This window comes from Pristiophorus japonicus, chromosome 20 (genome assembly GCF_044704955.1).
Source record: "Pristiophorus japonicus isolate sPriJap1 chromosome 20, sPriJap1.hap1, whole genome shotgun sequence".
NCBI classification, from domain to species: domain Eukaryota; kingdom Metazoa; phylum Chordata; class Chondrichthyes; family Pristiophoridae; genus Pristiophorus; species Pristiophorus japonicus.
In genome coordinates, this window is record NC_091996.1 from 90,045,262 (window position 1) to 90,070,567 (window position 25,306).

Here is a 25,306-nt window from a genome sequence, read left to right on the forward strand (position 1 = left end):
AGCGCGAGTCCGGGGTCGGCGAGAGGCCTATAAAGGCCAGCGGGAGCTCGGAGCAGTCAGTCGAGGAGGCGGGAGCTCGGAGCAGCGCGAGTCCGGGGTCGGCGAGAGGCCTATAAAGGCCAGCGGGAGCTCGGAGCAGTCAGTCGAGGAGGCGGGAGCTCGGAGCAGCGCGAGTCCGGGGTCGGCGAGAGGCCTATAAAGGCCAGCGGGAGCTCGGAGCAGTCAGTCGAGGAGGCGGGAGCTCGGAGCAGCGCGAGTCCGGGGTCGGCGAGAGGCCTATAAAGGCCAGCGGGAGCTCGGAGCAGCGCGAGTCCGGGGTCGGCGAGAGGCGTGCCGGTGCAGCTACAGGGAGAAGGCAAAAAAACAAAGGTGACGTCACAGCCTAGGGGGTAAGTGATTGGCTGGTGATTGGTGAGTAGTTTTTCTTTTTCTTCTTATATTGGTCAGTAACTTTAGCACTGTTATTACCAGTTTAAGTGTATCTAAGGGTTAAGACATGGCAGGAGAGCTCGGTCGGGTGTTGTGCTCCTCCTGTACCATGTGGGAACTCAGTGACGCTTCCGGTGTCCCTGACGACTATGTGTGCGGGAAGTGTATCCGCCTCCAGCTCCTGACGGTCCGCGTTACGGAATTGGAGCTGAAGGTGGATTCACTCTGGAGCATCCACGATGCTGAGAATGACGTGAGTATCACGTGTAGTGAGTTGGTCTTACCGCAGGGAAAGGGTCCACAGCCAGATAGGGAATGGAAGACCAGCAGGAAGAGTAGAGCAAGGAAGGTAGTGCAGGGGTCCCCTGCGGTCATCCCCCTGCAAAACAGATACACCGCTTTGGGTACTGTTGAGGGGAATGACTCATCAGGGGAGGGCAGCAGCAGCCAAGTTCATGGCACCGTGGCTGGCTCTGCTGCACAGGAGGGCAAGAAAAAGAGTGGGAGAGCGATAGTGATAGGGGATTCAATTGTGAGGGGAATAGATAGGCGTTTCTGCGGCCGCAACCGAGACTCCAGGATGGTATGTTGCCTCCCTGGTGCAAGGGTCAAGGATGTCTCGGAGCGGGTGCAGGACATTCTGAAATGGGAGGGAGAACAGCCAGTTGTCGTGGTGCACATTGGTACCAACGACATAGGCAAAAAAAGGGATGAGGTCCTACGAAACGAATTTAAGGAGCTAGGAGCTAAATTAAAAAGTAGGACCTCAAAAGTAGTAATCTCGGGATTGCTACCAGTGCCACGTGATAGTCAGAGTAGGAATCGCAGGATAGCGCAGATGAATACGTGGCTTGAGCAGTGGTGCAGCAGGGAGGGATTCAAATTCCTGGGGCATTGGGACCGGTTCTGGGGGAGGTGGGACCAGTACAAACCGGACGGTCTGCACCTGGGCAGGACTGGAACCAATGTCCTCGGGGGAGTGTTTGCTAGTGCTGTTGGGGAGGATTTAAACTAATATGGCAGGGGGATGGGAACCAATGCAGGGAGACAGAGGGAAACAAAAAGGAGCCAAAAGCAAAAGACAGAAAGGAGATGAGGAAAAGTGTAGGGCAGAGAAACCCAAGGCAAAGAACAAAAAGGGCCACTGTACAGCAAAATTCTAAAAGGACAAAGGGTGTTAATAAAACAAGCCTGAAGGCTTTGTGTCTTAATGCAAGGAGTATCCGCAATAAGGTGGATGAATTAATTGTGCAAATAGATGTTAACAAATATGATGTGATTGGGATTACGGAGACGTGGCTCCAGGATGATCAGGGCTGGGAACTCAACATTCAGGGGTATTCAACATTCAGGAAGGATAGAATAAAAGGAAAAGGAGGTGGGGTAGCATTGCTGGTTAAAGAGGAGATTAATGCAATAGTTAGGAAAGACATTAGCTTGGATGATGTGGAATCTATATGGGTAGAGCTGCAGAACACCAAAGGGCAAAAAACGTTAGTAGGAGTTGTGTACAGACCTCCAAACAGTAATAGGGATGTTGGGGAGGGCATCAAACAGGAAATTAGGGGTGCATGCAATAAAGGTGTAGCAGTTATAATGGGTGACTTTAATATGCACATAGATTGGGCTAGCCAAACTGGAAGCAATACGGTGGAGGAGGATTTCCTGGAGTGCATAAGGGATGGTTTTCTAGACCAATATGTTGAGGAACCAACTAGGGGGGAGGCCATCTTAGACTGGGTGTTGTGTAATGAGAGAGGATTAATTAGCAATCTCATTGTGCGAGGCCCCTTGGGGAAGAGTGACCATAATATGGTGGAATTCTGCATTAGGATGGAGAATGAAACAGTTAATTCAGAGACCATGGTCCAGAACTTAAAGAAGGGTAACTTTGAAGGTATGAGGCGAGAATTGGCTAGGATAGATTGGCGAATGATACTTAGGGGGTTGACTGTGGATGGGCAATGGCAGACATTTAGAGACCGCATGGATGAAGTACAACAATTGTACATTCCTGTCTGGCGTAAAAATAAAAAGGGGAAGGTGGCTCAACCGTGGCTATCTAGGGAAATCAGGGATAGTATTAAAGCCAAGGAAGTGGCATACAAATTGGCCAGAAATAGCAGCGAACCTGGGGACTGGGAGAAATTTAGAACTCAGCAGAGGAGGACAAAGGGTTTGATTAGGACAGGGAAAATGGAGTACGAGAAGAAGCTTGCAGGGAACATTAAGGCGGATTGCAAAAGTTTCTATAGGTATGTAAAGAGAAAAAGGTTGGTGAAGACAAACGTAGGTCCCCTGCAGTCAGAATCAGGGGAAGTCATAACGGGGAACAAAGAAATGGCGGATCAATTGAACAAGTACTTTGGTTCGGTATTCACTAAGGAGGATACAAACAAACTTCCGGATATAAAAGGGGTCAGAGGGTCTAGTAAGGAAGAGGAACTGAGGGAAATCTTTATTAGTCGGGAAATTGTGTTGGGGAAATTGATGGGATTGAAGGCAGATAAATCCCCAGGGCCTGATGGCCTGCATCCTAGAGTACTTAAGGAGGTGGCCTTGGAAATAGCGGATGCATTGACAGTCATTTTCCAACATTCCATTGACTCTGGATCAGTTCCTATGGAGTGGAGGGTAGCCAATGTAACCCCACTTTTTAAAAAAGGAGGGAGAGAGAAAACAGGGAATTATAGACCGGTCAGCCTGACCTCAGTAGTGGGTAAAATGATGGAATCAATTATTAAGGATGTCATAGCAGTGCATCTGGAAAATGGTGACATGATAGGTCCAAGTCAGCATGGATTTGTGAAAGGGAAATCATGCTTGACAAATCTTCTGGAATTTTTTGAGGATGTTTCCAGTAAAGTGGACAAAGGAGAACCAGTTGATGTGGTATATTTGGACTTTCAGAAGGCTTTCGACAAGGTCCCACACAAGAGATTAATGTGCAAAGTTAAAGCACATGGGATTGGGGGTAGTGTGCTGACGTGGATTGAGAACTGGTTGTCAGACAGGAAGCAAAGAGTAGGAGTAAACGGGTACTTTTCAGAATGGCAGGCAGTGACTAGTGGAGTGCCGCAAGGTTCTGTGCTGGGGCCCCAGCTGTTTACATTGTACATTAATGATTTAGACGAGGGGATTAAATGCAGTATCTCCAAATTTGCGGATGATACTAAGTTGGGTGGCAGTGTGAGCTGCGAGGAGGATGCTATTAGGTTGCAGAGTGACTTGGATAGGTTAGGTGAGTGGGCAAATGCATGGCAGATGAAGTATAATGTGGATAAATGTGAGGTTATCCACTTTGGTGGTAAAAACAGAGAGACAGACTATTATCTGAATGGTGACAGATTAGGAAAAGGGAAGGTGCAACGAGACCTGGGTGTCATGGTACATCAGTCATTGAAGGTTGGCATGCAGGTACAGCAGGCGGTTAAGAAAGCAAATGGCATGTTGGCCTTCATAGCGAGGGGATTTGAATACAGGGGCAGGGAGGTGTTGCTACAGTTGTACAGGGCCTTGGTGAGGCCACACCTGGAGTATTGTGTACAGTTTTGGTCTCCTAACTTGAGGAAGGACATTCTTGCTATTGAGGGAGTGCAGCGAAGGTTCACCAGACTGATTCCCGGGATGGCGGGACTGACCTATCAAGAAAGATTGGATCAATTGGGCTTGTATTCACTGGAGTTCAGAAGAATGAGAGGGGACCTCATAGAAACATATAAAATTCTGACGGGTTTAGACAGGTTAGATGCAGAAAGAATGTTCCCAATGTTGGGGAGGTCCAGAACCAGGGGTCACAGTCTGAGGATAAGGGGTAAGCCATTTAGGACCGAGATGAGGAGAAACTTCTTCACCCAGAGAGTGGTGAACCTGTGGAATTCTCTACCACAGAAAGTAGTTGAGGCCAATTCACTAAATATATTCAAAAGGGAGTTAGATGAAGTCCTTACTACTCGGGGGATCAAGGGTTATGGCGAGAAAGCAGGAAGGGGGTACTGAAGTTTCATGTTCAGCCATGAACTCATTGAATGGCGGTGCAGGCTAGAAGGGCTGAATGGCCTGCTCCTGCACCTATTTTCTATGTTTCTATGTTTCTATAACCCTCTTCGTTCGACCTCGTTCTATCCCTTTTCTGGTATTGAATCTCATGGTTGTGGATTCCGGGCCTTCAAGGATTCTCTGAGTTAGATTCTGGTACAGACTTAGAGTCTCATTCCCACAGAAGCTAGGAAGGATGATATCCGTGAGGTTTAAGACCACCGTAAGTAGCCGTTGCCGCACACCAAAATGTATCTTCTTCTTAGATTTCCTTATTACTAATCCCCCAGTGACTCCCGTCTTTATGGACGGGCATGTGGGAGGGGGATGTGTGGTGGTACTATAAAGAGTTGTTGTTCCCAGAGTGGTTGTTGGAGCAACGGTGGTGGATCTATTCCGGACTCGAATGTCCCAACACCACTGATCTGTACCCACACACGGGGAGGCCGGGCATATTCTCCAACTGGTATCCCCTGGTTGAGGTCTCCCTGAGAATTGGGCAAAGACAGGCGTGCGCCTTATTTGTGCCCCCTCCCTGTGAGTGCAACTTCCCCGTTTCTTCTCTAGCACGAAGCACACTGCGGTCTCGTTTACTATTACTGTTATGCCCTGGTTATTGGTCCACCCCCAATGTCGATTGTCATCCGGGTTGAATTGAGTTATGCCCGTTAGTCCAATGCTACAATTTAAATCTACTGTTGTACCGGCTACCACCACTAAGGCTCTCGAATCACAGTTAATAGTTTCAGATGTTCTATAGTATAGGCCTTGGGGTCTGTAGCTTCCTTCGTCGGAGGACGTCCCGGCTCCAAGGAGGAATAGGATCCTGTAAAACACAACGTTTCCGGTGTTCACCGGTCGGTTAAGATCCAAATCGTTTCAACTGGGTCCAGTGCTTCCATCTACCAATACCCCCCCCATATCTATGCAAGCGCATGTGTCGCTGATCATGATCACTTGGTGGGGGCCGGTCCATTTTGGTGAGAGTCCGGGTCTCTCGGGATTCAACCTCACCATGACCTGGCTCCCTATGGTGGGTACCTGAACCCTTTGTTCCTTCGTATCCCTTTCTAAACCTCTAATGGCTTGTTGGTCCCTAGCTTGCGCTCATAATCCATGCAGCTGTTTACATCGCTCCATGACGAACCTCCGTATCTTGTCCTTGTAGGGTCCCACGTCCTCACTCCCAGACATTAATACTTCTGGCAATCTCATAGCTCTGCCTGTCATTAGCTCAAAGGGGGTCAGTCCGGTGGTTCGGCTCGGGGTGGCCCTCAATCTCATGAGGATTCGTAGAAGTAACTCCACCCACCCCTTCCCCGGTCTCCTCGATTGCCTTGGCCAATGCCGTTTTTCGGGTCCTACTCATCCGCTCTACTAGTCCGGACGATTCCGGATGGTACGGGACATGGAATTTTTGTTTAATCCCTCGCAGGGCACAGGCTTGTTTCATGACTTTCCCCGTAAAATGTGTACCTTGATCTGAGTCCAACTGCAGTGGCCTCCCCCACCTGGGTATTATTTCCCCAGCCAGGATTTTAGCCACTGTATCGGCGGTGCAATTCCTGGTAGCAAAGGCTTCTACCCACTTTGTAAATTGATCTATTACTACCAGGCAGTACATTTTTCCCCCTCTGGCTGGGCAGTGGCCCGGTAAAATCTATTTGTAGGGCTTCCCAGGGTTCCTTTGGGCGAGGTTGGTGTCCCAGTCGGACCTTTACCCTTTTTCCCGGGTTGTGTTTTGCGCAGGTTATACACCTCCTACAATAGTTTTCTACGTCTCTCCCCATTCCTGCCCACCACCAACATCGTGACATGGAGTTTATCATGCCGGTCCTACCGGTGTGGGTGTGCCCATGGTAGAGACCCAATAGATTCTGTCGGAGACATTCCGGGGCCACCACGTTGTCATCTCTCCTCCACACTCCATCCGCCCCCTTTCTCGCTCCGTTCTGTTCCCACCCTTTTATTTCTTGCAGGGCGGATTCTCCCTGTACCTTGAGTATGTTTATTTCTTCTGTTTGGGTGACACATGAGCCAATCGGGGTCCTGTCTGGCAGCTTCGGCTGCCCAGGCATTTCCCTGCTGGCGCCTGTCTGTGATTTTCGAGTGCGCTTTAATTTTTATTGCTGCACATTCCTGAGGGAGGAGGGAAGCTTCTACCAATCCCTTGACTATCTCTTCATGCCTAATGGGTCCCCCTCCCGAAGTCACGTATCCCCGCCTCCTCCAAGCAGTCATGTAGTCGTGCACCGCTCCGAAGGCGGGCCGGCTGTCAGTGTATATGTTGACCCTTTTTCCTGCTGCTAGTTTCAGTGCCTTGGCAAGGGCTACCAATTCCGCTACCTGAGCCGATAGATTTCCCTCCAGGGCACCCTTTCCCCTGTCTTGCCCATTGCTGTCCACGACTGCCCACCCGGTCCGGGGGAGTTCCGTTTACGTATCGACGGGATCCATCGACATAAAGATCCATATCTGCCCTTTCGAGCGGGGTTTCCCTAATCTGGCTCCCTTCTTCCTCGCTCCCCGGGGGGTCACACTGGTGCTCCTTGCCTTCGGTGATTATCCAGCCTGCGGGATTATTCCCGCTATCCTTTATGATAGTCAAGGCGCCATTTGGGGGCAAAGGCCTTGCTTCCCAATTGGTGCGTCGTGCGTCTGATATCGTCCTTAGTCTCCCAGTGTTAAGCAGTTCCACAAGGGTATGTGGTGTATGCAGGATAATCTGCCCGGTCATTATGATGGGCTCGCTAACCCTCACGGCCCATGCCGCACAATCAAGGGCTGCGACACATCGAGACAGGCCCGCGGCCACTGCTCCTTGTTTCGTGGAGTAGTATGCGACAGGTCTTTGTCTATCCCCGTGTTCCTGGGTTACCACTGCATTGTAGTGGGTCTCACTATTGTACATATACATGTGGAAGGGCCTATTCTGATCCGGTAACCCCAAGGCGGCTGCGCTCATAAGGGCGTGTTTAAGCTGTGTGAATGTCGCCTCTTGGGGGTGGCCCCAGTCTACAGGCTCCTGGGATGGTTTACCTCCTTTCACTAGATCTTGTATTGGCTGGGCCATTTCTGCATATTCTGGGATAAAGTTCCGGCAATAAATAAATAGCCCCAATATCTGTCGAACCCCTCTCACTGTCCCTGGTCTAGGCATAGTTCTAATAGCCTCCTTCCTATCAGCGGGCATCTGCCTGTTCAGTATCCCAAGTATGTAACCTCCCTTCTTCCGACCTGGGCTTTCCTAGGGTTAGCCTTCAACCCCGAGCGCTGTAAGGCCCCTAGTACTGTAGTTAGGGCCACCAGGTGTTGTGCCTCAGTACCTGAGGCGATAAGAATATCGTCCACGTACTGTAGTACAGTGCTTCCTCCCCCGACATCCAGGGGTTCCAAGATCCCTGACGATGCCCGGTGAAATATTCCCGGGCTGTTGTGAAATCCCTGGGGCACCCTTGTCCACGTATCTTGTCTCCCCTTTATAGTGAAGGCAAACTTCTTCTGTGACTCCTCCTCCAGAGGTATGGCCCAGAACCCGTTTGCTATGTCAAGTACCGTGAAGATTTTATGTTCTGGGTTCAGGCTGTTGAACACAGTCGGAGGGCTTGCCACAATCGGGTATTCCCTTGGGGTGACTTTGTTCAGGGCGGTATAATCAACGGTGAACCTATAAGTCCCGTCGGGTTTCTTCACAGGCCACACCGGTGAATTAGTGGTGGCTGTTACTGGCTTCACCACCCCTTGCGCTTCTAACTCCTGGACTATTTGGTGGACTGCTGCATCAGCCTCGGGTTTTAAGGAGTATTGTTTAAGGGCCTTATGCTCCGGCCCGGGAACATTGACCGGGTTCACCCGGGCCAGCCCACAATCCTGTTTGTGCCGTGCCCACATTGTCGGGTGTAGTCGGGACACTGCCCCACACTCCCTTCGTTTCCCATTCGGGCTGTATTGGGACTATCCTTGCCACTCGCTGCTGCGGATGTCCCGGGCAATCGAACTTCTGTTCGGTTTGATGTTTCCCTCCCCATATAATCCGATTCCGCTGGGGGTCTATAAGTGCCCCTACTTCCCTCAAAGTGTCTATCCCTAGTATGGTGCCTTCTGGGTTAGGGCAGCACCAGAATTGGGTGGGTATCATTATGCCCTATATTTCCAGAGGTACTACTTCACTCAATGTTGCTTTTTTAAATCCCTCCCCCTATTCCCTGAATATTGACCGTGGTCCGGGTAAGGGGGAGGTCTAGGTTGGTTATGGATACCGACGCTCCCGTGTCTACTAGCATGTTGCACTGCCGGCCCCCTAACACCGCACTAATGAACATACGGGAATCTAGCATTGGCCGTTCCAACCGTCCTTCGGGGGCCGGTAACCCCCACCGGCCACCACTAGCCAGTTTGAGCAGGTTAAGGAGCTCTTCATTAGAGGGTGGCTCCGGTGGGGGGGCAATACCTTTTGCTGGAGGATCTCCACCAGTTCCTCGCGGGTAATGGGCGTCCCAGTTTGTTTCCCGGTTTGCTGGGGGCCCTTCCCCGCCTCCCCCCCTTTCTGTGTTCGGCAGTTTCTTGCCATGTGTCCCGGTTTATTGCAATTATAGCACCTAAACGTCCCCTTTCTGGCATCCTTTCGTGGGCATTCTTTGCTAGTGTGCCCGCCCTGATGGCACGTGTAACATGTCAAGGGGGCGGCGCGGAGGTCCCCATCCCCTTCCTTTCCTTCTGTTGCTACTGCTGTTGCCACCATCTTTGACACTTTCTCCTTCTGCTCAGCCTTTAGCTCCTCTCCGTTCTGTGCCCACTCTAAGATCTCATCATAGTCATCCCCTATCTTAAATCCTAGTTTAATTACCTTTTGATGCACCTCCCCCAGCCCATCCTTAAACATTTCTCGAAATGCCTCGTCATCCTTCTCGGGGTCACTTACACCGGAGTGGTCCTTGTACTCGAGCCATTTCCGCTCCCCATACTCGCCTGCAGTTTCGTTTGGCTTCTGGGTTATCTTTAATATTCTGCTCCAGTTAGTTCTTATAGGTCCCCAACATCCATCCATCCCGTGTTTTAGGTCCAGCGACCGCTGTGGCTTGGTCCGGTTCCCTATCGTCATCCAGCCACCATTTTGCACGTTTAGGGTAGCCCTCTGCCAATTTACACGACCGCTTTTGGCCTTTACCAGACTGTGTACGTCGCCTAAGGTTAAGTTATGTGCATCGAACATTTCCTCAACCTTTTGCCAGAACTCTGTATTTCTGCTATTGGGTTTGGGTGTGGGTAGATCCTTTAATAGTGTCTGTCTCTCATGCGGGGTAAGGGGAACTTCTTGTATAGTGACGTGAGCGGGTTGCTGTCCATGTGCAGGGGTGGTAGTCGTGCGTACGGGAGCTGCCTGTACGTATTCATTATATGCCGGGGTCTCTCTCTGTGTTCCATCATCTGGAGGCCTTCCTACTGATATTTCCTCCAGGGAGGGGTACAGTGGAGCAGCTATCGGGGCTGCCTTTGGGTTGGATATTGCTGGTGCACACTGTAGGGGTTTATCGTTCTCCTTTACGCCCCTTTCTAAGGTTGCTATTTTCGTGTTTAATTTCTGAATCAGCTCAACATGGGTATCTATTTCCTTTACTAGTTCCCGGTAGCAGGTGAGGATAATTGCCTGGGCCATTCTAACCTTGTTTTTGGTCTGACTATCCCCACCATTTTTTCTGCCTATCGGGGGCATCCGTGGGCTGTCACCCTCTCCGCTTCATCCCTTCCATTAAGGTTGCGTATTTGTTACTTAGTAATTCTAATAGAGACCCTTCGGGTCCCTGGTTACCCTCTCCCCTTTTCCCTTGTTTAATGGCCTGGGTCCCCATTCCCTCACCAGTTCCATTTGTTCCTTTACTTGCCGAGTTACCCATCGCCTTCGGGCTATGAGGGTCGTGGGTACTCCCTTAAATTCGTGTCAGGTATGCAGGACGCTATTTATATGTCTTCCCTTGCGCCATACACTTGTACCACTGCACGCTTTGGGTCAATATATCCCGTCACTGCTCAGGGACGTTGTCTCTATTCCCTCTCTCTCTCGTCCCAGCACCGTGTGCTCGTACCGCTTCAGGTCAATAGACCTCTCTCTCCCTCTATATCTTCCCTTGCATCGTACCCTCGCACTGCCGTTCTCCCGTCCCAGCACCGTGTGCTCGTACCGCTTCAGGTCAATAGACCTCTCTCTCCCTCTATGTCTTCCCTTGCGTCGTACCCTCGCACTGCCGTTCTACCTACACGCGCGAGTTTTAGCATGCACCTTTTGACCCCCCTTTCACACCTAGATCGTCCTTGTCCTCCGTCTCCGTCCCTCCAGGTCTCACTACAGATGGTTCTTTTGTACGGATGTCCTTCCCTTGCGGTTTACAATGCCACAGCTCTAACTCGAAGGTGGTAAATTAAAACATACTCAGCCCAACAGCTGGGTCATTGTTCCGTTCGGGAAGTCCGTACCCTGCTCGCAGCGCCAAGTGTTGGGGGAGAGAGGGAAGGCTTCTTTTCCCACGAGCGGGCCCACTGATATAGAGGGTCGACGCTCGCCCCAGCCCACGTAGCAATTCTCGAAGTTAGCAGACAGAGACGGATGGCAAAGTATAACGATCTTGATTACGAACGTCCGGGAACAACCCGCATCACAGCCGCCTGTGAGTGGGGATGCTCCCTGAACAGCACAATCGTACAACTTTTATACATTTCAAAAACCCCTCTGTTCCCGGACAAGACCTCCCTAGATCTCTAATTGGACTACCTTATCAGTACTGCTCCGGATTGACAGGCCATGATCTCGTGACCATCTTAGACCGTTCCCAGAATGGTATCATTACGTTGGCATTTGTTATACATTTTATTTGGTGCCATGAAGTCTCTCTGGTCTCTTCTCACCGCCTTATCAGCGGTCTGTTTAGGTTCTCTCCTATTGACATTCCATGTTGGAATACTATCTGGTATCCCAACCCATAACAGTACCTTCTGGAGCCTTGGAGCTGCAATGTACAAGGCGTGAGAAGAGATACAAGGCATGAGAAGAAAAGCCTTTACCTCCTTATGCAGGAACCAGCACTTTAACCCTTGTCCCACTGGTACCCCTAATGCCAAATTTCTCTTACAAACCCCAGGCTGTACCTGCCCTGGGAGTGTGTGATGGGACAGTGTAGAGGGAGCTTTACTCTGTATCTAATCCCATGCTGTACCTGCCCTGGGAGTGTGTGATGGGACAGTGTAGAGGGAGCTTTACTCTGTATCTAACCCCATGCTGTACCTGCCCTGGGAGTGTTTGATGGGACAGTGTAGAGGGAGCTTTACTCTCTATCTAACCCATGCTGTACCTGCCCTGGGAGTGTTTGATTGGACAGTGTAGAGGGAGCTTTACTCTCTATCTAACCCGTGCTGTACCTGCCCTGGGAGTGTGTGATGGGACAATGTAGAGGGAGCTTTACTCTGTATCTAACCCCATGCTGTACCTGCCTTGGGAGTGTTTGGGACTGTGTAGAGGGAGCTTTACCTTGTATCTAACCCTGTGCTGTACCTGCCCTGGGAATGTTTGGGACAGTGTAAAGGGAGCTTTACTCTGTATCTAACCCTGTGAGGTGTCTAAAATGGGAACGACATCTCTGTACTGACACTGATGAACAAAACATTCACACAGAAATGCTTTTGAAAAGTTGCTTGAGCCAGTGCTCCAGGGTGTGACGAGTTGCTGCCCATTCATAGCCCTCCCTCTGTCATGTATGTACTTTTGGGATCACTAGCCACTAGTTGGCGTCACTGTTGGAGGTCATTGAGCTGCATGCACCTGTGTATAAAAGGCCAGCCATTTTGTATATTAGTCACTTTGGGCCTTAATAAAGCAGAGCCAAGGTTATACCTCTTGAAGTTCAACAGTACTCCGTCCAACAGTTATTGCATACATAACAATATCTTACCATCGTTTGATTCGAAACTACAGACTCCCAAGATTACCTTTTGATTTGTTCAAGAAGGTATAAGTTATTTATCTTTTCGTGCTGCAGGTGGAAGACTGGGAGTACGCTCAACTTCAGGAGATCCTGAGGCTGGATGAGTGCGTGATTGACCCAGCCCCGTTCAGACTGGTGGAGAAGGAAACACTGTATGAGGTAAAGGCTTCGGCCTTGTCTTACAGTGGCGTCGAACCATTTATTGCTGCATCTGATTATCGTGTTCCGTGAATAGAATCACGGCGGAGAGCGGAATTACAACAACAACTTGCACTTATATAGCGCTTTTAACGTCGTGAGACATCCCAAGGCGCCTCACAGGAGTGTTACATGACACAAAATTTTATACCTAGCCGCATAAGTAGAAATTAGCGCAGGTGACCAAAAGCTTGGTCAAAGTGTAATATATGTACCACCATCAGGGGGCACTACCATCAGAGGTCCTCGGGTCATAGTTACACTGGTGCTGGACCCGGTATATAACTTGACCTTCACCTTTGTATCTTCACTTCTGGAAGCCATTAAAGACTGACCTAGTCACTGGCTCACAGTACGGAGTTCATTGTATCATTTCATACACTACACAAAGAGGGAGGTTTTAAGGAGCGTCTTGAAGGAGGAGAGAGAGAGGTAGAGAGGCGGAGAGGTTTAGCCAGGGAGTCCCAGAGCTTGGGACCCAGGCAACAGAAGGCACGGCCACCGATGGTGGAGCGATTATAATCAGGGATGCTCAAGAGGGCAGAATTAGAGAAGCGCAGACATCTCGGGGGGTTGTGGGGCTAGAGGAGATTACAGAGATAGGGAGGGGGCGAGGGGCCATGGAGGGATTTAAAAACAAGGATGAGAATTTTTTTAATTGAGGTGTTGCCAGACTGGGAGCCAATATAGGTCAGCGAGCACAGGGGGTGATGGGTGAGTGGAACTTGGTGCGAGTTAGGACACGGGGTCAGCGAGCACAGGGGGTGATGGGTGAGCGGGACTCGGTGCGAGTTAGGACACGGGGCAGCGAGCACAGGGGGTGATGGGTGAGCAGGACTCGGTGCGAGTTAGGACACGGGGTCAGCGAGCACAGGGGGTGATGGGTGAGCAGGACTCGGTGCAAGTTAGGACACGGGGTCAGCGAGCACAGGGGGTGATGGGTGAGCAGGACTCGGTGCAAGTTAGGACACGGGGCAGCGAGCACAGGGGGTGATGGGTGAGCAGGACTCGGTGCGAGTTAGGACACGGGGTCAGCGAGCACAGGGGGTGATGGGTGAGCAGGACTCGGTGCAAGTTAGGACACGGGGTCAGCGAGCACAGGGGGTGATGGGTGAGCGGGACTCGGTGCGAGTTAGGACACGGGGCATCGAGTTTGGGATGAGTTCAAGTTGATGTAGGGTGGAAGATGGGAGGCTGGCCAGGACAGCATTGGAATTTAATTTTATCCTTATTCATTCACAGGATGTGGGCACGGCTGGCAAGGCCAGCATTTATTGCCCATCCCTAATTGACCTTAACTGAATGTCTCTCTGGGCCATTTCAGAAGGGCAGTTAAGAGTCAACCACACCGCTGTGGGTCTGGAGTCACATATAGGCCCAGACTGGGTAAGGACGGCAGATTTCCTTCCCTGAAGGACATGAGTGAACCAGATGGGTTTTAACAGCAATCCGGTAGTTTTATGGTCACCATTACTGAGACGAGCTTTATATTCCAGATTTATTTAATTAACTGGATTTAAATTCCCCAGCTGCCCCGGTGGGATTTGATCTCACGTCTCGGGATCATTAGTCCAGGGTCTGGGCTACTAGTCCTGTAACATTACCACTATGCTACCGTTCTCTGAAGATGCAGCACGGGGCCCAGCCCCACACTGTGTGATATGTGTGGGTGCACTAGGTCCGTGCAGCAGAGCTGGTCTCCAGTCGTCCTGGTTAGCCCTTGCCACTGGACTGAGACCTCGCTCTGTCAAGCCCCGTGTGTTGGCTGGTGTGCAACGGCCACCCCACGGTAAAAATAATCCACCCACAGGCATCGTCCACCCTTCAGGATGTAATTCGGGATCCGGAATATCAGGTCCTTCATTGAAACACCTGTGAACTCATCGTTTTTTGGTGTGGAAGCAAGTCATCCTCGCTTCGAGGGACCGCCTAATACTGATACTAGTCAAAGGGGCAGGCCACAAGACTCAATTCAGGCCGCTGTATATTGCACTATTTTAAAATAAATACCAATAAAACCACTCCTTTCATTACAGTGCTATGACCTCTTCAATCTCCTTGGACTGCGGATTGCCTACGTGACCTCTACAGGGCGGCTTGTTGGTGTAGTTGCTCTGAAAGAGGTAAGGCGGTACTGCACTGTGCAGACTTTGCCACAAGTTCTGGGCCACATCATGTGGATTCAACATAGGAATTTGCATTTATGATGTGTCTTTCGAGACCCCACAACCTCCCCAAAGCGCCTCATCGCCAACAAAGTACCTTTTGGAGTGCGGTCACTGTTGTCATGTGGGAAACGCAGCAGCCAATTTGCACACAGCAAGCTCCCACAGACAGCAACGAGAAAAATGGGCAGATCCTCTGTATTTGCGATGTTGCTCGAGGGATAAATATTGGCTCTACAGGGCACCGGGGATAACTCCCCCTGCTCTTCTTTTTAATAGAGCCATGGGATCTTTTACGTCCACCTGAGAGAGCAGACCTCGGTTTAACGTTCTCATCCAAAAGACAGCACCTCTGACAGTGCGGCACTCCCTTAGTACCGCCCCTCCGACAGTGCGGCACTCCCTCAGTACTGCCCCTCCGACAGTACGGCTCTCCCTCAGCACTGCCCCTCCGACAGTGCGGCACTCCCTCAGTACTGCCCCTCCGACAGTGCGGCACTCCCTCAGTACTGCCCCTCCGACAGTGCGGCGCTCCCTCAGCACTGCCCCTCCGACAGTGCGGCGCTCCCTCAGTACTGCCCCTCCGACAGTGCGGCGCTCCCTCAGTACTGCCCCTCCGACAGTGCGGCGTTCCCTCAGCACTGCCCCTCCGACAGTGCGGCTCTCCCTCAGTACTGCCCCTCCGACAGTGCGGCACTCCCTCAGTATTGCCCCTCCGACAGTGCGGCGCTCCCTCAGTACTGCCCCTCCGACAGTGCGGCGCTCCCTCAGTACTGCCCCTCCGACAGTGCGGCGCTCTCTCAGCACTGCCCCTCCGACAGTGCGGCGCTCCCTCAGTACTGCCCCTCCGACAGTGCGGCGCTCCCTCAGCACTGCCCCTCCGACAGTGCGGCGCTCCCTCAGTACTGCCCCTCCGACAGTGCGGCGCTCCCTCAGTAATGCCCCTCCGACAGTGTGGCGCTCCCTCAGTACTGCCCCTCCGACAGTGCGGCACTCCCCCAGCACTGCACTGGGAGTGTTGGCCTGGATTTACGTGCTCAAGTCTCTGGAGTGGGACTTGAACCCACGACCTTCTGACTCAGAGGAGAGTGTGCGACCCACTGAGCCACAGCTGACGCTGACGTCACCTCGAACGCGGTCCGTTCGATCAAACTCAAGCCGGACTGGTGGGACAAGCGTCTTCGCTCCCTCCCGACTGTCGAGGTGTGAAGTGAAATGTGTTTGCGGGAGGCACAGAGGGAGGCTACAAAAGGACATTCAACGTGAGCAGTGGGCTGGGATTTTAGGAGTTGGGGATGAGACACAGCTACAGGGCAGAGTACAGGAAGCTTTATTCCGTATCTGCACCAGCCTTGGGAATGCTTACAGACTGGGTGCCTTGATTAGGATAAAAGTTCACACAAAACTTCAAAACAGGAACCTAAGCAGTGGTTTTCAGGGCATTTCAGTGATGCTGTGCACAGTTTTGGTCTCCTTGTCGAAGGAAGGATATACTTGCCTTGGGGGTGGCACAACGAAGGTTCACCAGACTGATTCCTGGGATGAGAGGGCTGTCTTATTGTGATATATGTTCCTTACGACATCACAAACACACACATGCACAAGATGGCTCTGGAGGAACTTGTCATCATGTGACCTGGTCACATGATCCTTTTATTGTGTTGACACGAGTAGTTGCATTACCACAGTAGTCCACGAGGTGGAGCAGTCCTCCACTAAAGGGAGCTCGAAATTACACTTCTCCCTCCTTAATGAAGAAGTAATCATGACAAATAATCACCATATATAACGTGCATGGTTATACACAACAAAAGATATGCGCTTATTTTGCCATATTTACAAATGAAACTTAACCACTGGTTTTCTGTTTCGACGAGGATACCTCTGCTCTTGAACAGAACCTTCCAAACTTGGTGTTGAACTTAGACTCATTTTAGGCTGAGTCAGAGGAGAGTTTTTCTCCAAGGGCAACCCTTGATCTGCATTTGAACTCTCTACAACTTCAAACTGTTTGTCTGCCTGACTCAGACTCAGACTTAAACTCTGACTTTCTCTTGGACTTGTCTCCAGTACATTGGATGTAGGATTTGCTATCGGTACTCTATTTGTAACAAGACTATCTGACTCATCAGAAATAATCAAATTATCCCATCCTCGTCGCCAATGTGATATATATCTTACGACATCACAAACACACACATACACAAGATGGCTCTGCAGGAAATTGTCATCATGTGACCTTATCACATGATCCTTTTATTGTATTTACATGAGTAATTGCATGACGGCAGTCGTCCACTAGGTGGAGCAGTAGTCCACTAGCGGAAGCTCTACATTACACTTATGATGAGAGATTGTGAAGAATGGTGCCTATACTCTCTGGAGTTTAGAAGAATGAAGTGATCTGATTGAAACATACAAGATTCTGAAGGGGATTGACAGGGTAGATGCTGAGAGGTTGTTTCCCCCTGGCTGGAGTGTCTAGAACCAGGGGGCACAGTCTCAGGATAAAGGGTCGGCCATTGAGGACAGAGATGAGGAGGAACTAGTGGGGTGCCGCAGGGATCAGTGCTGGGACCCCAACTATTTACAATCTGTATTAACGACTTGGAGGAAGGGACTGAGTGTAACATAGTCACGTTTGCTGACGATACAAAGATGGGAGGAAAAGCAATGTGTGAGGAGGACACAAAAAATCTGCAAAAGGACATAGACAGGCTAAGTGAGTGGACAAAAATTTGGCAGATGGAGTATAATGTTGGAAAATGTGAGGTCATGCACTTTGGCAGAAAAAAATCAAAGAGCAAGTTATTATTTAAATGGAGAAAGATTGCAAAGTGCCGCAGTACAGCGGGACCTGGGGTTACTTGTGCATGAAACACAAAAGGTTAGTATGCAGGTACAGCAAGTGATCAGGAAGGTCAATGGAATCTAGGCCTTTATTGCAAAGGGGATGGAATATAAAAGCAGGGAAGTCTTGCTACAGTTATACAGGGTATTGGTGAGGCCACACCTGGAGTACTGCGTGCAGTTTTGGTTTCCATATTTACGAAAGGATATACTTGCTTTGGAGGCAGTTCAGAGAAGGTTCACTCGGTTGATTCCGGGGATGAGGGGGTTGACTTATGAGGAAAGGTTGAGTAGGTTGGGCCTCTACTCATTGGAATTCAGAAGAATGAGAGGCGATCTTATCGAAAGGTATAAGATTATGAGGGGGCTTGACAAGGTGGATGCAGAGAGGATGTTTCCACTGATGGGGGAGACTAGAACTAGAGGGTATGGTCTGAGAATAAGGGGCCTTCCATTTAAAACAGAGATGAGGAGAAATTTCTTCTCTCAGAGGGTTGTGGATCTGTGGAATTTACTGCCTCAGAGAGCTGTGGAAGCTGGGACATTGAATAAATTTAAGACAGAAATAGAGAGTTTCTTAAATGATAAGGGAATAAGGGGTTATGGGGAGTGGGCGGGGAAGTGGAGCTGAGTTCATGATCAGATCAGCCATGATCGTATTAAATGGCGGAGCGGACTCGATGGGCCGAATGGCCAACTCCTGCTCCTATTTCTTATGTTTTTAATCAGGTTGAATTAAATGGCAAGGAGTGAGTGGTCTTGGGGCCGCACTGTCCCCCTCCACCACTGCTCCAGCTCACTGCAGGGCAGGAACTCCCTGTGCGGAAATGTACAGCTGTGTACGGTTTAGCCTATTCGAACCAGACTGGGAAAATCAAGTATATGAGCGGTGTGCTTTAGTGAGCCAGATAGCTTTTACCCAACTTTCCCTCTGTGATCTTGTACATTATAGTACATCCCACAGAAAGACCTGTACCCACCAGTACTGTACCCCAGTGTTATACAGTGACAGACCTGTACCCACCAGTACTGTACCCCAGTGTTATACAGTGACAGACCTGTACCCACCAGTACTGTACCCCAGTGTTATACAGTGACAGACCTGTACCCCCCAGTACTGTACCTCAGTGTTATACAGTGACAGACCTGTACCCACCAGTACTGTACCCCAGTGTTATACAGTGACAGACCTGTACCCACCAGTACTGTACCCCAGTGTTATACAGTGACAGACCTGTACCTACCAGTACTGTACCCCAGTGTTATACAGTGACAGACCTGTACCCACCAGTACTGTACCCCAGTGTTATACAGTGACAGACCTGGACCCACCAGTACTGTACCCCAGTGTTATACAGTGACAGACCTGTACCTACCAGTACTGTACCCCAGTGTTATACAGTGACAGACGTGTACCCACCAGTACTGTACCCCAGTGTTATACAATGACAGACCTGTACCTACCAGTACTGTACCCCAGTGTTATACAGTGACAGACCTGTACCCACCAGTACTGTACCCCAGTGTTATACAGTGACAGACTTGTACCCACCAGTACTGTACCCCAGTGTTATACAGTGACAGACCTGTACCCACCAGTACTGTACCCCAGTGTTATACAGTGACAGACCTGTACCCACCAGTACTGTACCCCAGTGTTATACAGTGACGGACCTGTACCCACCAGTACTGTACCCCAGTGTTATACAGTGACAGACCTGTACCCACCAGTACTGTACCCCAGTGTTATACAGTGACAGACCTGTACCCACCAGTACTGTACCCCAGTGTTATACAGTGACAGACCTGTACCCACCAGTACTGTACCCCAGTGTTATACAGTGACAGACCTGTACCCACCAGTACTGTACCCCAGTGTTATACAGTGACAGACCTGTACCCACCAGTACTGTACCCCAGTGTTATACAGTGACAGATCTGTACCCACCTGTACTGTACCCCAGTGTTATACAGTGACAGACCTGTACCCACCAGTACTGTACCCCAGTGTTATACAGTGACAGACCTGTACCCCCCAGCACTGTACCCCAGTGTTATACAGTGACAGACCTGTACCCCCCCAGTACTGTACCCCAGTGTTATACAGTGACAGACCTGTACCCACCAGTACTGTACCCCAGTGTTATACAGTGACAGACCTGTACCCCCCAGCACTGTACCCCAGTGTTATACAGTGACAGACCTGTACCCACCAGTACTGTACCCCAGTGTTATACAGTGACGGACTCTGACCTTCTCTTGCTTCCCCTGCAGCTGAAGGCGGCTGTGGAGAGCTGCGTGAAGGGAACGCCTGTCAGGGGGAGCTCGGCAAAACTGGACGACCTGTCCCAGAATATCACCCTGATGGAGAACCAAGGCGCCAAGGACAACTGAAGTCGTGGAGGAACGCGGAGCTGGGCGGATCCTGAAATCTCGCTTGCAAACCCCTCCCCATTCTCCCCGCAACCCCAACTCGATCCCCACATTGCCCGAGCGTGACTGCTTCCCCGCTGTAATGTATTTGCTGCGTGGATCCGTTGCTTAAGAATTCAAGGCAACACATTGTGATTAAGTACCAGTTGGTCTATTAGCAAAAGGTTTAACAATCACACCACAACATTACCAGTTCATCCACCAGACTCACAACCACCGGCCTCTTCCTCCGAACCCAACTGGCTGTTGGTTTTATTGAGTCTTGTGAACATCACGTGACAACTCAACAACTCTACAACTATTTTACTTAGAACTTGAAAATCAAGTGGCCCCTTTTGGTAAGGACAAAACCCGCAAATTTCCAAATCAACTGGCAACCTTGCCAAATCAAATTAAAATTTGGTTGCCGGGGGTGATGATGCACTCCAGCCCCTCTGGCGCCCACCTCTCGCGCAAGGCCGCGAGCGTACCGGTGGACACCGCGTGCTCCATCTCCAGGGACACCCTGGCTCGGACGTAGCCGCGGAAGGGAGGCGGGCAGTCGGGCTGAACGACCCCCTGGACCGCCCGCTGCCCAGACTGGTTAATGGCCCCCTTGGCCCTCAACAGCTCTACAACTATTTTGGTCAACAGCGCTACAAACCTGTGAGCATACTCACAGGTGCATACGTTACACCCTCATTCACAGGAGCAGCCGCCCCCAAGGCCACAGACCAGCGCGTTGTAGTGGATCTGTACATCAGCTCCATAAAAGGAGCGGCGGCCCTGGAAGCAGCGTGAAGGCCCCGACCGACGAGAAACATGGTTCAGTGCCCAACGCAATCCCAGTAAATCCTGTGCTATTCACTAATGTAGCCTTTCAATGGCGGGGCATTTACCCAGCACACCCCCGGCCTGCGAGCACCATCGGAGCAGGCCGGGGAGCGGAGGGAGCAGCGTGGAGGCTCACCGCTCCAGGGAGCAGCGCGTGCTGGAGCAGGAGAGCAACGGCAGCGAAGAGTGACATCACCGAGATCCAGGTCGCTGATTGGAGCGTGGGCAGGCACAGCAGGAGCGGCGAGGCCGTCGGCCGATGCAATCGGGGGCCCAGGAGAGGCGAGAGCTCGGGGGGCCCAGGAGAGGCGAGGGGTCCAGGGGGCAGCACGGGCCCAGCCCACACTGTGCGATATGTGCGCGCACTAGGTCCGTGCAACAGAGCTGGTCTCCAGTCGTCCTGGTTAACCCTTGCCCCTGGACCAAGACCTCGCTCTGTCAAGCCCCGTGTGGTGGCTGGTGTGCAACGGCCACCCCACGTTAAAAAAATCCACCCACAGGCATCTTCCACCCTTCAGGATGTAGTTCGAGATCCGGAATATTAGGTCCTTCATTGAAACACCTGCGAACTTTGTGACGTGGAAGCAAGTCATCCTCGATTCGAGGGACTGCCTATGATGGTCCAATCCCCCTATGTGGCTTCTTCTCTCCCGGTCTCTGTAACCTCTTCCCGTGCTATAATCCCGCCCCCCACCCCTGAAATCTCCCTCCGACTCTGGCCTTTGGAGTACCCTCCCCCTCCCTTGCCCCCCCCATCCCCCTCCTGTCAGCCGTGCTTTGAGCCGTCTAGGCCCCACGCTCTACAATTCCTCCCCCCTACATCCCTCCCACCTCTGCTCCTTTTAAGATCCTCCTTGAAACCCTTTGCGAAAGGATATACTTGCTTTGGAGGCAGTTCAGAGAAGGTTCACTAGGTTGATTCCGGGGATGAGGGGGTTGACTCATGAGGAAAGGTTGAGTAGGTTGGGCCTCTACTCATTGGAGTTCAGAAGAATGAGAGGTGACCTTATCGAAACGTATAAGATTATGAGGGGGCTCGACAAGGTGGATGCAGAGAGGATGTTTCCACTGATGGGGGAGACTAGAACTAGGGGGCATGGTCTTAGAATAAGGGGCCGCCCATTTAAAACTGAGATGAGGAGGAATTTCTTCTCTCAGAGGGTTGTGGATCTGTGGAATTCGCTGCCTCAGAGAGCTGTGGAAGCCGGGACATTGAATAAATTTAAGACAGAGATAGACAGTTTCTTAACCAATAAGGGAATAAAGGGTTATGGGGAGCGGGCGGGGAAATGGAGCTGAGTCCATGATCGGATCAGCCATGACCGTATTAAATAGCGGAGCAGGCTCGAGGGGCCGTATGGCCTACTCCTGCTCCTATTTCTTATGTAAACCCATCTCTTTGACCAAGCTTTTAATCGCACCACCCCCCCCCCACCTCACCCCGACCTGATATCTCCATCTTTAGCTGACGTCCCTTTATTTATTTAGATCTGCAAATTGCCTTGAGATGGTTTGCTTTCTGTTTTGAAGATGCTATTTAGATGCGAGTTGTTGTTGTAATGCTGTTGTCTGTCGTTTCTCCACAAGGTGGCACTGCTACCTCACCAAAAACAATATTTCAAGGCCTTTGTTCGGCGAGGTTTGGCTCTGGGCCCATGGCAGAAAGCTGAGAGATATACCATTTGAAGTCAGTGGGGATCAGGGAGCGGGCGGGGTGAGGGAACGCCCCACTGGCTGCAGTCATGCTTAGCACAAAGGAAGATGGTTGTTGCTCATCTCAGGCGTTCGCTGCAGGAGTTCCTCAGGGCAGTGTCCAAGGCCCAACTATCTTCAGCTGCTCCATCAATGACCTTCCCTCCATCATAAGCTCAGAAGTGGGGATGTTCGCTGATGACTGCACAGTGTTCAGTTCCATTTGCAACCCCTCAGATAATGGAGCATACGAAATAGGAGCAGGAGTCGGCTATTCGGCCCCTCGAGCCTGCTCCGCCATTCAATACGATCATGGCTGATCCGATCATGGACTCAGCTCCACTTCCCCGCCCACTCCCCATAACCCCTTATTCCCTTATCAGTTAAGAAACTGTCTATCTCTGTCTTAAATTTATTCAATGTCCCAGCTTCTACAGCTCTCTGAGGCAGCGAATTCCACAGATTTACAACCCTCTGAGAGAAGAAATTCCTCCTCATCTCAGTTTTAAATGGGCGGCCCCTTATTCTAAGATCATGCCCTCTAGTTCTAGTCACCCCCATCAGTGGAAACATCCTCTCTGCATCCACCTTGTCAAGCCCCTCTCATAATCTTATACCTTTCGATAAGATCACCTCTCATTCTTCTGAATTCCAATGAGTAGAGGCCCAACCTACTCAACCTTTCCTCATAAGTCAACCCTCTCGTCCCCGGAATCAACCGAGTGAACCTTCTCTGAACTGCCTCCAAAGCAAGTATATCCTTTCATAAATATGGAAACCAAAACTGCACGCAGTACTCCAGGTGTGGCCTCACCAATACCCTGTATAACTGTAGCAAGACTTCCCTGCTTTTATACTCCATCCCCTTTGCAATAAAGGCCAAGATTCCATGGGCAGTCCATGCCCGCATGCAGCAAGAACTGGATGACATCTGGGCTTGGGCTGATGAGTGGCAAGTAACATTCGCACCACACAAGTGCCAGGCAATGACCATCTCCAAAAAAAGTCTAACCACCCCCTGACATTCAGTAGCATTACCATCACCAAATCGTCATCATAGGCAGTCCCTCGGAATCGAGGAAGACTTGCTTCCACTTAAAAGTGAGTTCTCAGGTGACTGAACAGTCCAATACAGGAATTACAGTCTCTGTCACAGGTGGGACAGACAGTGGTTGAGGGAAGGGGTGGGTGGGACTGGTTTGCCGCACGCTCCTTCCGCTGCCTGCGCTTGCTTTCTGCACGCTCTCGGCGACGAGACTCGAGGTGCTCAGCGCCCTCCCGGATGCACTTCCTCCACTTAGGGTGGTCTTTGGCCAAGGACTTCCAGGTGTCGGTGGGGATGTTGCATTTTACCAGGGAAGCTTTGAGGGTGGTCCTTGTAACGTTTGCTCTGCCCACCTTTGGCTCACTTGTCAAGAAGGAGTTTCGAGTAGAGCGCTTGCTTTGGGAGTCTCGTGTCGGGGGCATGCGGACAATGTGGCCCTCCCAGCGGAGCTAGCCGAGTGTGGTCAGTGCTTCGATGCTGGGGATGTTGGCCTGGACAAGAGCACTGACGTTGGTGCGTCTGTCCTCCCAGAGGATTTGCAGGATCTTGCGGAGACATCGTTGGTGGTATTTCTCCAGCGATTTGTGGTGTGTACTGTATATAGTCCATCATCAACATCCTGGGGCTCACCAGTGACCAGGAACTCAACTGCGCCAGCCTTGGGACAAGGTTAGGGGCTGGGTATTCTGCAGCGAGTGTCTCATCTCCTGACTCCCCCAAAGCCTTCCCACCACCGACAAGGCGCGTCAGGGGCATGGTGGTCCTTCGAGATGGGCCGTCCCCCCCACTTTGTAACGAACCATTTTGTTTTTAAACCATGAGCGGGGACACAACCTAACCTCAAAAAGGCAGGAGCTTATCATTGAAATGTTAGTTTTGGGGCGGGTTTGTCATCCGTGCTAATTCCCGATGTTCCGGACATCGGCTCCAAATGGTGCCAGTGTGAAATGGGATCCTGGCTCGCTGGGCAATGAGCTGCGAGCGGTACTGATAAAATCGTACTGCACGGAAGGAGGCCAATCGGCCCATCGGCCCCTTGCCGCCGCCTCTGTGCCAGGGCGATCCAATTGGTCCCACTCCCACCTGCTCATTCCCATTAGCCCTCAAGAAAGACTTGCGTTTATATAGCGCCTTTCACGACCACCGGACGTCTCGAAGCGCTTCACAGCCAACGAAGCATTTTTTGGGGTGTGGTCACTGCTGTAATGTGGGAAACGCGGCAGCCAAGTTGCGCACAGCAAGCTCCCAGACACAGCAACATGACAATGACCCGGATAATCCGTTTTTGTTCTGTTGATTGAGGGATAAATATTTGCCAGGATCCCGGGGATAACATAAAAACATAGAAAATAGGCGCAGTAGTCGGCCATTCGGCCCTTCGAGTCTGCACCGCCCTTCAATATGATCATGGCTGATCCTCTATCTCAACACCATATTCCCGCTTTCTCCCCATACCCCTTGATGTCTTTTATGTCTAGAAATATATCTGTCTCCCTCTTAAATATATTCAGTGACTTGGTCTCCACAGCCTTCTGTGGTAGAGAATTCCACGGGTTCACCACCCTCGGAGTGAAAACATTTCTCCTCATCTCGGTCCTAAATTTCCTACCCTGTATCCTGAGACTGTGACCCTCTTGTTCTAGACTTCCCAGCCCCGGGGGAAACATCCT

General features: G+C 51.0%; 1 protein-coding gene across 1 annotated transcript in view; it reads left to right on the top strand.

Annotated features, from left to right (window-relative positions):
• Window positions 1–20,350, top strand: part of LOC139232668 (chloride channel protein ClC-Kb-like) — a 92,878-nt gene extending 72,528 nt beyond the window's left edge. The window contains exons 21-23 of the mRNA XM_070863133.1: window positions 12,495–12,599; window positions 14,675–14,761; window positions 19,928–20,350. Of these exons, the coding sequence (XP_070719234.1) occupies window positions 12,495–12,599; window positions 14,675–14,761; window positions 19,928–20,047 (312 nt within the window). The 3' untranslated portion in view covers window positions 20,048–20,350. The remainder of the gene's footprint in view (window positions 1–12,494; window positions 12,600–14,674; window positions 14,762–19,927) is intronic.
• Window positions 20,351–25,306: the final 4,956 nt, after the last annotated feature.